Below are 15,286 nucleotides of genomic sequence, written 5' to 3' on the forward strand. Positions count from 1 at the left end.
TCTGCTATAATAGCGCTGCTATTTTTTCTGTTTTGTTTTGTGAACAAAATCAAAGCATCCCCTGGGGAAATAGAGAAAGAGTGCCTCTGAGGAAACTGAATCTATTCAGCCTGTAACACAGAGAAGAATCACAGGGGTCTTGCATGAGTCTTTAAAATCCTAAAAGGAGTTGACAAACCAGAACCAATACTTTAAGTGCAGCACAGAAACCAGGACCAGAGGACACCACTGGAAATGAAACAGAAAGAGGACAGACGGAGTGAGAATGGGGAGGGTATGGAATGAGTTAGCTAGCCATGCTGAATCACTGGGGTCCTTGAAGAATCAAAGTTGGTCAAGCATGGATGTACACGTCTGCTCTTGCAAGCCTCCTCTCGTTTGCACATTTTCCTATGTTCTTATGCTCCTACTCATTAAAGAGTGAGTAATGGGGTTCTGAAAAATGCAATATAGCACTAAATGGTATCAGATATATGAGATCATAAGCAGCTCTCACCACAATGAGATTCCACATTCTTGCAGCTTCAGCTACCAGGGTAGAGACCGAGCTGCAGCCAGGCATCAGCACAATCTTGATGGGGTCTTTATAGAGCAACTCGTACAGGAGCTTAGTAGCTTCCCCTGGGTCACACTGAGAGAGAGAGGGGGAGACAGTCAGGTTAATACTGATAGAGAACTCAGAACCTGTCACACCCAATCCTGTAAGACATCTTCTCTTAACCGATGGACCTCTGGCAGGTGTCAGTTACACATGCTGCTACAAACTGAACGGTATTGATGGAAACTGATCAATGCGCATTTTAATTATGGGTCTAAAACAGTCAACTCAACGCAAAGGAGGAATTCAGTTGCAGATTTGAAAAAAAAATAAATAAAGAAAAGATGGGATTGACATCACTACTGGGCCGTTAAAAAAAGAAACCAGGATTTTTGTTGCTGGCCTCCAGTCTGTGTTTGTGTGCTCACTTTCTCGAAAGCATGATAGGAACTCTTTCTGGAATGCTGTTTTGTAAATTGCCAAATATTGCACTACAGTGCTTTGTTTTGCAATGGTTTTCATCAGTTTTCTTTGTATAGTATAGCTGCAGAACCGTACTTTGGTGTTTTAGGCACAGTGATATATCTGACGCTTAATTTACATTCCCCTAATGTTACTAAAACAGCTACAATGTACTCCCTCCCATGGTTGCCTGGAACCAATTACATTGGAAAAGACATATTCTACTGCACTTATTAATTAGCTAATCCTAATTATAATTGCACTGAAACTTCTGGATTCACTAAAGACTTTATGGGCCCTATCCATAAAAGTACTTGCCGACTGCCTTAACAAAAACAAATTTCGTTTAAGTCTAACGAAAGTCGTCCATTGCTGTTCATAAAACAGACTGAGAATACGGACGACTGTCGCAAAGCACTTTCTGAATGAATGGGTATACAGCTCTTCAAGAACGAAAATCTGCCTCTTTATGATGACACCATCAGCATTATTAATGTACAGGTACCCAGATTATATCCTACTTCATTGTACCGATACAATATGTGCCATTAGTATAACAGAGATGGGCAATTGATCAGATTACCTGAATCCCTGGATAGAGCCATAAAACTCTATATCAATGATCCACGACGATCCTGAAGGCATTACAAAGCTTATTTGTCTATGTCGCCTCCATAACTGGCATTAAAACCATATGAGTTTAGGACATACGTGACTATAGTCTGTTTTTGTTAGCTGTGGCAATGTGAGATTACCGAGGGACTTGTTTTTCTCGTATGATACCCATGATCATATTTGAGTAAGAGCATCATAGAATACAGTTCTGTACTGAAGGAGAGCTGAGGATATATCCCTTGATGTAGATCGAGACACCTTCATTTATGCCCTAAATTGAATTTTCTCCATACTGTCTTGTCAACAAATTATTTAGGTCATTAAACAAATGTCTTTCCAGAACCAGTGTGCCTTTTTCATTTTAATTGGGTAGATCTAAGTGTTTGATTTGTCGGAAGAGACAAATTTATGAATACATTACCACAAACTGTATCCCAGGGAATGCAATTACAACTATTCCAGTATTCATAAATCACTTATACTCATGCAAAAATAAAATGCGTCTTGATATTTTATTTATTATTATGCTAATCACCTCTTGTGATGTACGTGGGAGAAATTTAAACCCATCGTTTAAATACACTGAATTCAAATCTAAAACACTGCCAAAAGATTATTAGCAGAAAAGTGGGAGACAGCGATAATGTTGACAGTTTATGATGAAAAAGTTTTATATATAGACAGTATAAATAGAGCAAGAAATGGCATTAAATAGGTTAATGAAAAATGCATAAGTGATATACAGGACCTAGCTGTTTTTAGGTACGCAAATGAGGTGTTACTATCATGGTAAAGTATTTGAAGATGAATTACAATAACTATCTGTACTCTCAAGATGGAAAAGTGCTATTGTGACATACAGATGGACAGACGGACAGACAGACACCTCAATCTGATACTCCCATTATCTTCATAAAGTTAAGACCAATTTCATCACAATTTAAAAAGCGATTTTCCAGACACATGCACTGATCTAATACTGTCAATAACGCATGTTGAATTTCATAAGCAGTTGTGCCCAGGTTTCATAACAATCAGCTACAAATGCCTCTATTATATGCATTTCTGGTAATACTGAGTGTGGTTTTTAGACTGACAGCCTCTGTATACCCAGAGATTATGATCCCCTTAATAACTTGAGTTTAACAAAGTCCTGAGCAAGTTTCATCACAGCTGGATAGACAGTTCTCTACAGCTATGGCCAAAAGTTTAGCATCACCCTACAGACCCTACAAATTTTGCTTCATAAAGTCGAATGAAACCTGCAGAATAATGTTACGTTAACATATTGAATTACACACTGCTTTGTGGCTTTCCTTATATATAATGAAACAATTTGACATTTTGAAATCTAACATGAAATGCTGTGCTGCTATTATGGCTTCCAGTAAACTTTTGCGATATCATTTTGGAGTTTCTTTGATTACAAGGTATGTTATATAAAATATCTAAATTATGTTCAAATAATTATATATATATAATTCTAGGTGATGCAAAACTTTGGATCATGGCTGTAGATAAAAATTTAGCTTTAGCGTTCTTTTAAGGGTGGGCAGTGTAATAATATTTCTAAACCTAGTTTAGCCCTCCTTCAAAAGAGAGCAAGCCTTTCTAATGCTTCTAGATTTTGGAGCCTTGCTTTGCGCTCTGATTCTGCTTGTAAGCAGCTCCCTAGTCTGACTGTGTCAATGTCAAACAGGACACTCCAAGGCTGATAGCATCAATTCAATGGATCAATCACTTGATTGAATTTGACATGACATTATTGCTCTTCGTCATCATAATGTAAATCCACCCTGAGCAAAGCAAGTTACTCACACAGATTTATCTGACAACAACATAAAACTGCTGGATTCAGAAACTGTCAAATCTGGGATTTGAACATCTGCCATACCACTGTCAATAGGGTTGGCCACCTTCCAACAGCGTGCCACTTGTCAGAATTCTATAACTTTTAAAAAGAAACTCCCCATTTAGCACTCTTCTACCTGGCATAAGGTAGCATGTAACTTTTTAAAAAAAATAAAGAATACATACAGCTATGTATTTATTATAATATATTATATGTTAAATATTTTATTTAACATCAAAGAAAACTACAAAATGGCATCACAAAAAATCAACCAGAAGCCGTAATAGTGTTTATTGTTAGATTTCTAAAAAGTCATGTTTTTCCCTCTCTGTCAAGTATACGGAAAACTACAAAGCACCATGTAATTCAGTATGTTAACGTAACATAATTCAGCAGGTTTCACTCGACTTAATGAAGCAAAATTAGTTCATTCAATAGGGTGATGCAAAACTTCTGGCCATAGCTGTAGGTAGCTCAATTAGCTTTCTGGGAGATGACTTGCAGAACGAACAGGGTGTATTAAATGAAATCATTATCGTACCCACGCATCCTTCATGCTATCTGATTTCCAATTCTCTAAGCTTTTCATCATGTCCTTGAAACTTATTTTTTAATTAAGAGATTAAGAAAACACACACACACACACACACCTGCTGACCTTATTAAGAGAGTCAGGAGGTCATTACTTAACAATTAATGAAATAATACTGCTGTTTATCTGATAAACAGATTGATCAATAGCGCGGGTAGCTACTGCTGTTAGGGAATGCATTCAACTTAACTAGGAAAAGCAATTCATTCATTTAAAATACAGCACAAAGACAACAAATACTTTATGGCAGCTAATTAGTCAAAAAACAAAAAAAACTAATTGCAATTAAGAACAAGTGTGTCAGAACCATCCAGCTCCAACCATGCAAATTCCTAATTAGAGCCATCGGTACGATGGAACATTTGCTAGCTGAATGGATGAACAGTCAGACACCTTCACATATACCCAGAATAGATTACTCTTAATAACTTGAGCTAAATAACGTTAAGACCTAGTTTCATGACGATTGGAAAAGCGGTCCACCAGGTGGAACAATGCTAAGTGTGATATGTGCATATATGATCTATCAAGAAGAGCCCTTGACTGCAAACATACCCCCAGATTATAATAATCTCAGTAAAAATATGTCCTGTCATTGGATCTAGATATTCACTGTCTGGCCACTTTATTTGGACATGTAGCCAATACAGGGTCACTGTTTGACCTGATAACAGCCTTGATATGGTATAGACTGCACAGGGTGCTGGAAAGTGCCTCAGGCGTTTTATTTATTTAACTCGAGAGTGGGTGTCGGCGAGCTCACTGGGCACGATGAGGAGAAACAGTCCCTGCTGGTTTTTCCTTCTTGACCCGCAGGAGCCTGAAAGTCTCTGTCCTGCTCCTCTAACCATTCTCAATGCTGGATGGACACATTGCTATCTTGGAAGTAGCCACCAGGGTTGAGCACTGTTGGGTGGACTTGATCTGCACTGATGCAGAAGTTAACTATAAATCAAAAGACCCAAGGCATACCTGGAGAACGAACCTCACACTTGGGCGATGTCAAATCCACATTGTGCTGGCAGCAGCTCCTATTTGTACGTCCCTGTGCACTTTGGCTTTGCGGTATGTTTCTCATTAGTTTAAGCATATGTGGGAGCAATTTGGGGAAAGTGGTTTTGTTAAACAGCACACAGATTGATGGCTCTTGCGTGAACGGAATACAGTTAAATTAAATGTAATTGCTAAGTGAGCCTGGGTAGGGTTTAGATCCAACAATTAAACAAGGCTGATCCCTAACAGTACGAAGACAGGTTGCTGCACGCAGCCCTAGACTCACACCCTCTCAGTACCAATAAGGAATGTCCTGATCAAGTGGCTAAGTGATTCTCTAGATATATCTAAAAATGCTCGCCATACAGACACACATCAAGACAGACACTTATATGCTCAAATTTTCATAATCTCAATAGTTTATGCTAAAGAATGTCCATACCAAGTAACAAATGGAAGTCAGATGTAGAACTACGGCCAGATGTGTTGCATCACCTAGAATATGAGGACTGAGACATAACAAAAAAAAAATACTACATGAACATAATTTAGATCTTTTATTTAACATCACGTAATCAAAGAAACCATAAAATGATATCGCAAAAGTCTACCAGAAGCCATAATAGTAGTGCGGTATTTCACGTAAAATTTTGAAATGTCACATTTTTCAATTTGTATCAGTTTTTCATGAAGTATATTGAAATATATAACGATATAACAAAATCAATTCTCTTATCACTAGCAATTGTAATATCATTACTGGCCCCCCTTTCTCTTCAGTTGAAGATCTGTTTGCTTGTCTTTTCTTGTTTGGAATATGGAGATATCTCAAAGGCAAAGCTAACATCGCAGCTGTCTCCTGTTACCAAACAAACAAGTTTTTATCTGAGTAGGTTGATAAGCATGGCAGATAATGATCGAAGCTAAAACAGCCACCGAGAATAAAAGAGAACACACGTTATAGATGAGGCTGTATTTTTTTCACGGTTATCACAGATTTCAAGTTTTCCATGTCCATTGCTGTGTAATCTGTAATTCCTCTTTCCAAATGAACAGTGTAAATATCACTTTAAAATAAGTACAGCAAATGTTTGCCTGACTGATGCATTACCTGTTGCGCTGTGTTTAGGAACCTGGCAGTCGGTTTAGTATTAAATATCTTGCAACATGCGTTGTATAATAACTAGAGAAGTGTCAATTTTGAATGTGTGCTATTTTTTTTTTCTGCTTTAATAAATACTATGTTTAATCATGAAATTCCTATTTTTAGACGGAAGTAAGAAGTTTTTTTTTGCAGTGAAAAAGTCATAGGGTTTTAAAAATGGAAGAAATGAAATATGAGGAGAATGCAGGAACGCACGAACTTGTCTTTTAAGGATCGGGGGTGCTCCATTTCTCCAGAGTCACTCCTGTCTGTTTTCTTGTCTTCTGAGATCCAGACAGTCCTGTGATGAATTCTAGACGCTCTCCGACACAATCATACGGGCATAATTACCTTTATTGATCGCATTTGTATTGTGAAAACAACACCACACTTATTAAACGACAAGGAGGGGGAGGAAGAGAGGTAAAGGCCAGAGGTAGGGAGGGGAGAGAAAGCAAAAGAGGGGGAGGAAGATAGAGAGAAGGGAGAAGAAGAAAGGGCAATGTATGAAAAGAGAGAGGCATTGGGAGGCGAGAGGGTGAGAGAGTGGGGAGGGGGAAAGAAGAGAAAGAGAGTGAGGGGGAGAAAGGGGAGGAAGAGAGAGGAGAGAAAAAGAAAGGGGGAAGGAGAGGGGGAAAGAGAGGAGGGGCAAGAGAGTAAAAGGAGAGTAACAATGGAGAGAAATGAGAAGGGGTAGACAAAAGAGGGCAAGAGAGAGTGAGGAGAGAGGGTCAGAAAAAGTGAAGAAGGGAGAAAAGAAGACGGATAGAGTCAGAGAAAATTTAATGCAGTCCAGTCCAGAGCACTATCACAGCACTGTACTGGGGAAATGAGACACAGATAATTGAATTGAGAATATATTTCTATTGGGAATAACAGATTAATATCAATCTATCTCATTAAGCTTAAGAAAAAGCAATGAACAGAAGTAATGTAAATTGATCTGAGATTTGGGAATGTTTTTAATTAAATACTATTAAATAATGCAATTAGAGCTGTGACACTGGATCAAAAATATTGAGACTTGCAGATCACAGATAAAAACACTTACCAGCGTGGAATAGCTTAATTAAATTGTTTTACAGTCACAATTTTTGCAATTGCTCGGAGTGCTTTTGGGTTCTGTTGCTCCTCCAAAACTGAGTTCTTATCCTTGTTTCTCTAAATCTATAATTCTCTAAATTTTACCTGGCTTTGAGCTACTTTGAGCTTGCTTGGAGAATCCTAAGTGCCAGACAGCTTTCAACTCTGCCAGTTACACCAACACCCTCTGTCTTTCTGTAGATAGAGTGGGTGGCAGAGTTGAAAATACAAAAAAAAAAAAAAAAAAAAAATCAACATTACTTTGATTATTATATAAAGCAAGTCTTTTACCACAGGGGAAACCATGCACCGATTTATAATCAGTGAGTATTATTATCATTCTGATTATTATCAGGTTTTAAATCATAACTTACGGCTTTATTATGGAATTCTATGGTCGATTTTGGAGATGAACGTTGCTATTGGTGCTTGGAGATCTGCAGAGCAGTATTAAAAAAAAAAAAAAGAACTGAGCCCAGGGTGGCATGGCAACTGTTGTCAGGGATACCAAAGTTCAAACACTAGACTGATTGATAGAAGGCTTCTTTCTGCATCAGCCTGCTACAACATTTAGCAAAACTGGTAACTCTCAACTCTGCATAATGATTCAACTAGGGGCAATGCTGTGGAAGTGTTTACAGTATCTTCAGTTCACTCCTATATTATTTTTTTATGTTTAAAAAGAAAGAAAAAAAAAATAGTGACCAGATCTTTTTGTTGACATTGTAGGGTTATGATTCAATTTCTTATATCTCTCTTATATACATTTCTTATAATTGCAATATATTCTGTTATTGTCATTAGAGAGTCAACCAACTCAGTTAACTTCACAAGATTACACTGATCTGATTCCAAAGCACAGGCTTCCGTATTCAACCTCTGTTACATTTAGTTATTAGTCACTAGCATCAAACAGCAGATTTAAGGTAATGGCCAAGTGCTGGAATCGTCTATATAATCGAATATAAATGTCAGATGGAAGCAACCTTGGATCTCAATTAGGATATTGCACAAGAAGAATTTCAAAAATATTTTACAAAACCCTGTTTCTGAAGAATGCACTTCTGTACACTCGCCAGTCAGCAAGGACGAGCTACATACTGCCTTGTAAAAAGTAACAGCGTACTATACCTTTAAATGAGTAATGCACCACTAAGGCAGTGCATCTTAATTCCTGTCCCCTCTAGATCTGTGATTTTGTATAGAGATTTTACTAACTCGCATTAGTCAGAGTTATAGCGAAGCAGAAATTGAGTTGCACACCCCTAGTGGTCATTTTTCAAACCACCCACAATGTAACTTTGTTATAAAACAAAACTGTTACTTAGTTCCCACTGACACACAACCTTTTAACAAAGTTGCTGGAGTGTTTAAATTGAGTCACGATGCTGCTGCAAGGCTGTGTGTTAGCGGCTTCTCAGTGACCGAATGAAGCACAAATTATGGCAACAACAGATGATTTACAGCAAGACTAGGAGTGGGCATTGTACTGCCCATTTTTCCTCAGACGCTGAATAGACATCTCATCTTTAACAATATCAATCCATCTCCCAAGCTCAGTGGTACCCTCAATATGATTAATTATCAAAAACAACCAGTTTTGCCTCCCTAACCTGTGGCAGTGCCAATGCAACGCTCCCTCCAGAATCCCAGACAGACTATTGTGATATACGATGGGCTGACTGCCTCTACTTTTTCTACTCGGTCACAGTCTGGCCCCTCTGTGAACCCATTTTCTTTTCCGAAAGCCTCTGCAAATTTGACTGCGGGGTTATTCCAGTAATATTTAGACCCATCGATTTAATCATAACACTACTGTATGTTCATGCAATCTACTTAACGCTCCATTGTGCAATGCACTTGGTCAGATCTCATTGTCTGAGACTTGTATCATTTAAATTGTGTTTGCAATTTGATATTTAAAGTGTTGCATATACACTAGATGGTGTTAGATTGCAGCCTCACGCAGGGTTTTATCGACGCTCTGAAGTCTGTGACTATTCCTGTCTTTGCATCGTGAATGGATTTCAGATTTATTTAAAGCCATGAGCTGATTTTTTTTTTTTTCAAGATTAATGTTATTCATCATTAATCATATATCGAAATTGTGTGTGTGTGTTTCTGCCTCTCCAATCTTGAACTAATACCTTAGGAAATTAAAAACTGTAAAAATGTCATTTCAGGCTAAATCTTTCTCATGAATTTAAAGAGAGGACGATTATCTATTCAGGGCAAAAAGGCTAATGGTTTTTTTTTTTTTTTTTTTTTTTTTTAAAGATTATTCTTGCATGTAAACCAAGCCATAGAGGATGTTCTGGAATCATTTGGTGGATCTATTCGATTCTATTCTATTCTAAATGTACTTGATTAAGATTCTAAAACCACATCATGTTAATAGTTATTAACCCACCGAAACCCAGTTGTTACCCTCTCACTGGCTAATCACATTCACAGTTTTACACTAGCCACTGAATCAATACTGTGCTAAAGCACTCCACTCCCTCTTCAGGCAAAAGCCCTATATCAGAGTATACCCTTTACGCAAGCTTAAGACAGTACAGTATAGCAAAGCATAATAAATGTACACGTTGCATTTCCCATTGTAAGCTTCTGTAAGAGGCAAACGCCCACACATAGAATGGCAGGCAATACTTTATAAAAGACATTGTTGCACTTGAGAAAGTACAGGGAACGGTAACTAGAATGATCCCAGGACTCAATCAGCTATTGAGAAAACTGCAAAGAATTCCCTTCAGCTCCAATAAATGACTCAAGAGAGGGGATTTATAAAATCCGAAATGGTGTAGATAAAGTCAACCCAAGTCTCTACTTTAGCACAGAGAGTAGGATGAGAGGGTTAAAAATGAAAGCTGAGTAAAATGATGTTTTTTATTTAGAAATATTAATTAATTTATTTACTTTATTATATTATTATTATTATTTATTAAATAATAATATATAGTATTCAACCAAGTCGTGATATTTCCTTTACCGTGACATTGTAAATGCCCCACAGCTGTAATTTTTAAAGCCATACTGTACATAATAATAATGATAACACAACAGCAATACTATTAATTGATATTGAATAATCTATTTGTTTATTTACTTATTAAATGTATTTATTTACCCTCTCTCAGAAATACACATTGTGGGATTTGCAAAATACAATGAATTAATCTACGTAGTGGGTTTAAATGAATTACAAAACATGAATGCAATCACATTTCCCTCAGTAAGAACCTTAAAACATTGTTTACTTATTATTATTATTATTATTATTATTATTATTATTATTATTATTATTATTATTATTATTATTATTATTATCACTAGTAGTTGCAATCATATTAGAAACGTTTGTCATCCTCTCTGTATAGCAGTTTGCTGAAACAGCCAGGCAGATAGCTAGCTAGACAAATACACAAAGATGTTACACAGTAATGTAACGGTTTTAGTGCCTTTGGTGTCGCGGTTATTGATTTGTGTTATGTGTGTCATGTATTAAATGTTATGTATTAAAGTTAGAAGAACGTTCAATACGTCAGGAGAGAAGGACGTTTATTGTACTACCGATTAAAAAAAGAAAAATATAGAATTTCACCCAGTCAGTTACATCATTAACCCTGTAATGGCCAAACAGTTATTATTTTTTTTTCTGAAACGAGAAAAGCTTATTCATGTAAGCAGATTCCGATTCGTGTACAAATTTCCAGTCTGGCAACATTGCATATAAAAAACTGGCTTGTGAGACTGGATTTAAATATTCATATAGAGGGGAGGCTAAGCATTGTATCAGATGTGATACAGCCATGGGCACTGCAGGGTTAAACGACAGCCTAAGGTGTATTATTTTTCATTTTTAAATATGTTTTAATACACTTTATAGCGGTTTATACCAAAAAGGGTCCGACAAAAAAAAAAAAACCGATGAATTAAAGATTATTTACTTTCCGTTGAAGGCGTTCCTGTTTCTTTATTAGCGGTGTTAAGCGTATAGCAAGCTTTGCTGGCGTGCTTGTCTACATTGTCACTGTAGTTGCAGTGCAGTTGTCCATATACTTAACGAAAAACTGACCAAAAAATTAACATTGTGACATTTCGAAATCTAACGTGAAGTACTGCTGCTGTAGCTTCCGGTAGACTTTTGCGATATAATCTTGGTGTATATAGTTGTTTTTGTTTTAGTTTTTTTGTTTTTTAATGTCTTAAAAGTTTGCTTACATTGGGAGTACACGTCTAACATTTGGAGTTTCAGTGTCCCGGGAAGTCTATTAAAAATGTGTGCCTAATTTTTCACCCTAAAATTACTCACCCTTGCTCTTGCGAGACGGCTTGATCATTAAATTATTCTACATTTGAAGAGAGGACGACTACTGTAAATACATTTATATTTAGCTAGCGAGGGGTCTGAGGGCAGTCAACTGGCCCCAGACCAGCAGGGGTGGTTGAACATATTTTAAAGTAACTCAAGAAAATAGGGGTACCGTAGTTACCTCACACTGCCTAGCTAAATAGAAAGGCATTGGAATAAAAGCACAGTTTGACACACACGTCCAGCTCTTCTGTACCATATACATAACAGCAATGTAACACAAGGAAAAGCAGCCAACACAGAAGAGCGTGTGAAAATACATTTACGGTGCATTTATCAATAAGCGGGTAAAGAGGTAATCATCACCGGCTTACTTTGCTGTCGTGGTGGATGAGTTTGAGCTCGTAGTCCGGTAAGATATCTGCTCTCCGGTTGACGTGTTCCAGAGCCATCTCGGCCGAAGGCAGGCAGGCTTGTCCGCCGGGCCAGCCCCCGCTCATGGGGAACAGGGCTCCGATATAGAGGGTCTTCTTACCTAGAGCCGGAGCCGGGAGCGAGGAGAGCGCCGTCAGCAAGGCGAAAGCCAGGAGCAAGCCGAAAGAGGGACGCCGCTGACCGGCTATCCCACCCACACACGCCGGCATAGCAGTGCAGTCTGCGTTTCGTTTTTTCTAATTATAGCTTTGTGTCAGATTTTGTTAATGACCTATATACATGTTATGTTTAGGTTCGTAAGCATATACGCATCTGTTTGATTTTGTCTTTTTTTTTTTTTTTTTCTTCGCTCGTTGGCTGTCACAGATCTACATATCTCTACTTTGAGTGCCTTTATATATCAAATTCACAACTAGCCAATTAAAAATGCCATTTCGACTACTGTCGCTCTGTCGGGAAATCCGTTTGTCTATTTATCACTCCCCAAGGAAGGGTAATCAATCGACTTGAACAATCGACAGATACTAATGTAATCGATTAACGAAGGGCTGTATTTCTGAGTGATGTTAACTGCGGCAAGCAATATACTGTATTGCACTTTGAGATCCCGGTATATTCCACAATCCGAGATTAACGTGGTAGTCTATGTGTTCCTCGTTTTCTCCAAAATGAACAAAACGGTAACCGAAATAAATAATCGATAATGTGTTTAATACATGAACGGACGGATCAGTGGCGTATATTTAAAAAGAAGGAAAACTTCTACCGTCCACGCCACTGCAGCCTATAAAACGACATGTTACATTTATGTATACATGCAATATATTATTTATCTAAGATAAACAAGAGATGATTCCAGCAGTAATGTCGCTCCGGTCATTTCAGCAGAGTTCAGCAACAGACAAGCCAACGGGGTGCGGAGATTGAGTGTGGGAGAGGAAGGGAGAGAGATAGAGAGAGAGAGAGCTGGGTTTAATAAGCGAGTTTTAAATGGATCGCTCTCTTCATCCTGTTTTTCTGCTGCAGTGTATGCCAAACACAGAGAGAGAGAGAGAGAGAGAGAGAGAGAGAGAGAGAGGGGGGGGGGGGGGCAGTGAAAGGGGGTTTCTATTTTCTCTGGTCGTTGCTCACAATCCTGCTCTCTCTCTCTCTCTCTCTCTCTCTCTCTCTCTCTCTCTCTCTCTCTCTCTCTCTCTCTCTCTCTCTCTCTCTCTCTCGATTTCATGTAATTATAATGTTAAGTGCAAAAGTTTTTTTTTTTTAATTACGTTTTTAATCAAACAGCATTATATATATATATATATATATATATATATATATATATATATATATATATATACACACACACACACATATATATATATATATATATATATATATATATATATATATATATACACACACACACACACACACACACATATATATATATATATATATATATATATATATATATAGATATATATATATATATATATATATATATATATGTCTCAATCTTAAAATTCTAGGTGATGCTAAACTTTTGTCTCTAGCTGTATGGATTTCTCGGTAGGCCTACATTTCTTTCTATAGAAGATATGGGATTCCATTTAATAGAAATTATGTTAATATTGTCTTAACCCTATTGTTTTTTGATACTAGAAAAGTGAATCGTTAGATACTGGATTGCCCAACTTTCACAGAACGCAAATGCTGTATGTATTACAGCTGGAGAGGCTCTACCAGAGCGATAATGCCTAATTAAATTACTTCCTTAAAATGTGGGGCCATTTATAAATTAATTTACACACACACACACACACACACACACACACACACACACACCACACACACACACACACACACACACACACACACACACACACACACACACACACACACGCACACACACACACACACCCTCAGCGTGCAGACCGTGATGATGCGCCACCATCTGCAGTCCCAGACGAATCAAAGACGTGTTAAATGATCTCTCTATGAACACTTACACATGCATAACCATTTCAGAGCGCTGCACCTTTAAACTAAAAGGGGAGTCATTTCACAATTTGGTTCGGGATTATGAAATATTCCTGCCGCAGCACCGCAAGCGAGTCTTCAATTACCTACGCGGTAAACAGTATGCTAAAGTCCATACTGTGAATATTTAAATAGTGGGAGTCTATATTAAATCGTTTATGATTAGCAAAACTAATATATATATATATATATTTGAAAGGATAAAAGGATAAGGTCAAACTCACTTAATGTCACTCCTGTTATGTATCCCCACAATAATAAAACTTCTCTGTCAAGATATAATGCGAGTCAAGCATGATAAGTTGCTGCACGGTATTTAAATATACTGGGAAAAAAAAAGCTTTCTTTATTTTAAAATAATTTTAAAATGATTAGATTATGCTGTAGATGTACAGCGAAATAGTCTGTATAGAATTTTTTTTTTTTTTCTTTTAAGCTATTCGGGGATCCTAAGACGTTTAGCCGGCGAGTGCCATTATTAGTGGCAGTAAAACGGGCCACAGATGTCGTTTTCTATTCCTCAGCCTCTGTTGGATGGTTGAAGTGTCTGACATGGTGTTTAAAACGACTGACCAATGCGGTTTTGTTTTAATGAACAGAAAAACAACATTTCTCCCGTCTTGGTGTCAACCAGCAAATTGATTAGAGAATACATTTCAATTGGGAATAGCAGGCTAGCGTGTTTCTAACTGAGTTCAAAATAGACATAACTAATAAATTGATCTGAGATTTGGTTGCTTTTCCTAAATAAATACGGTAACTATTGTGCTGAAAAAATGCAATTAGAGGCGTTCATACACTGGCCCAAAACAACGCAAACACCGAGAGACCGTAAGGGTCATATTACATTGTTGAGTTGCTATATTTTCAATTGTTTTTAATTACTGTCATCCGAACCGTGTTACTTAATTCGGTAATCTAGCATTTGTTTCAGGTTTTTCCTCTGGGCTATGCATTTCTCAATCTTTGTCTGTCATCAGGTGAAATATGCTTTACCATACCTCTCTGAGATTTATAATGCTTTGCCGTGCTCAGTATTATAGTAAAGGCTCTTATGTTACAGCAAAGCTACGTCTTGGTTGGTCCCCAACACCCCTGTATCACTTTATCTTTGCGAAAGCCGAGCCCAATATTAGCATGACGTAAATAAAACCTACACCCATGTAATAAAAATACATGTAAATCTTTTATGAAAGATCATGTTTGCTGTACTGTTTTGGTTTTGCAAAACGGTG

At 37.4% G+C, this 15,286-nt stretch overlaps 1 protein-coding gene across 2 annotated transcripts in view; it reads right to left on the reverse strand.

Moving 5' to 3' along the window:
- The window catches only part of LOC121304345 (gamma-aminobutyric acid type B receptor subunit 1-like), a 46,626-nt gene that overhangs the window by 13,455 nt on the left and 17,885 nt on the right, over window positions 1-15,286 (reverse strand). For both annotated transcript variants that reach the window (XM_041235431.1, XM_041235430.1), the window contains exons 6-7: window positions 11,969-12,129; window positions 497-631 (exon numbers count right to left, since the gene is read on the reverse strand). In XM_041235431.1, the coding sequence (XP_041091365.1) occupies window positions 497-631; window positions 11,969-12,129 (296 nt within the window). The remainder of the gene's footprint in view (window positions 1-496; window positions 632-11,968; window positions 12,130-15,286) is intronic.

Source organism: Polyodon spathula, chromosome 37 (assembly GCF_017654505.1).
Source record: "Polyodon spathula isolate WHYD16114869_AA chromosome 37, ASM1765450v1, whole genome shotgun sequence".
NCBI lineage: Eukaryota > Metazoa > Chordata > Actinopteri > Acipenseriformes > Polyodontidae > Polyodon > Polyodon spathula.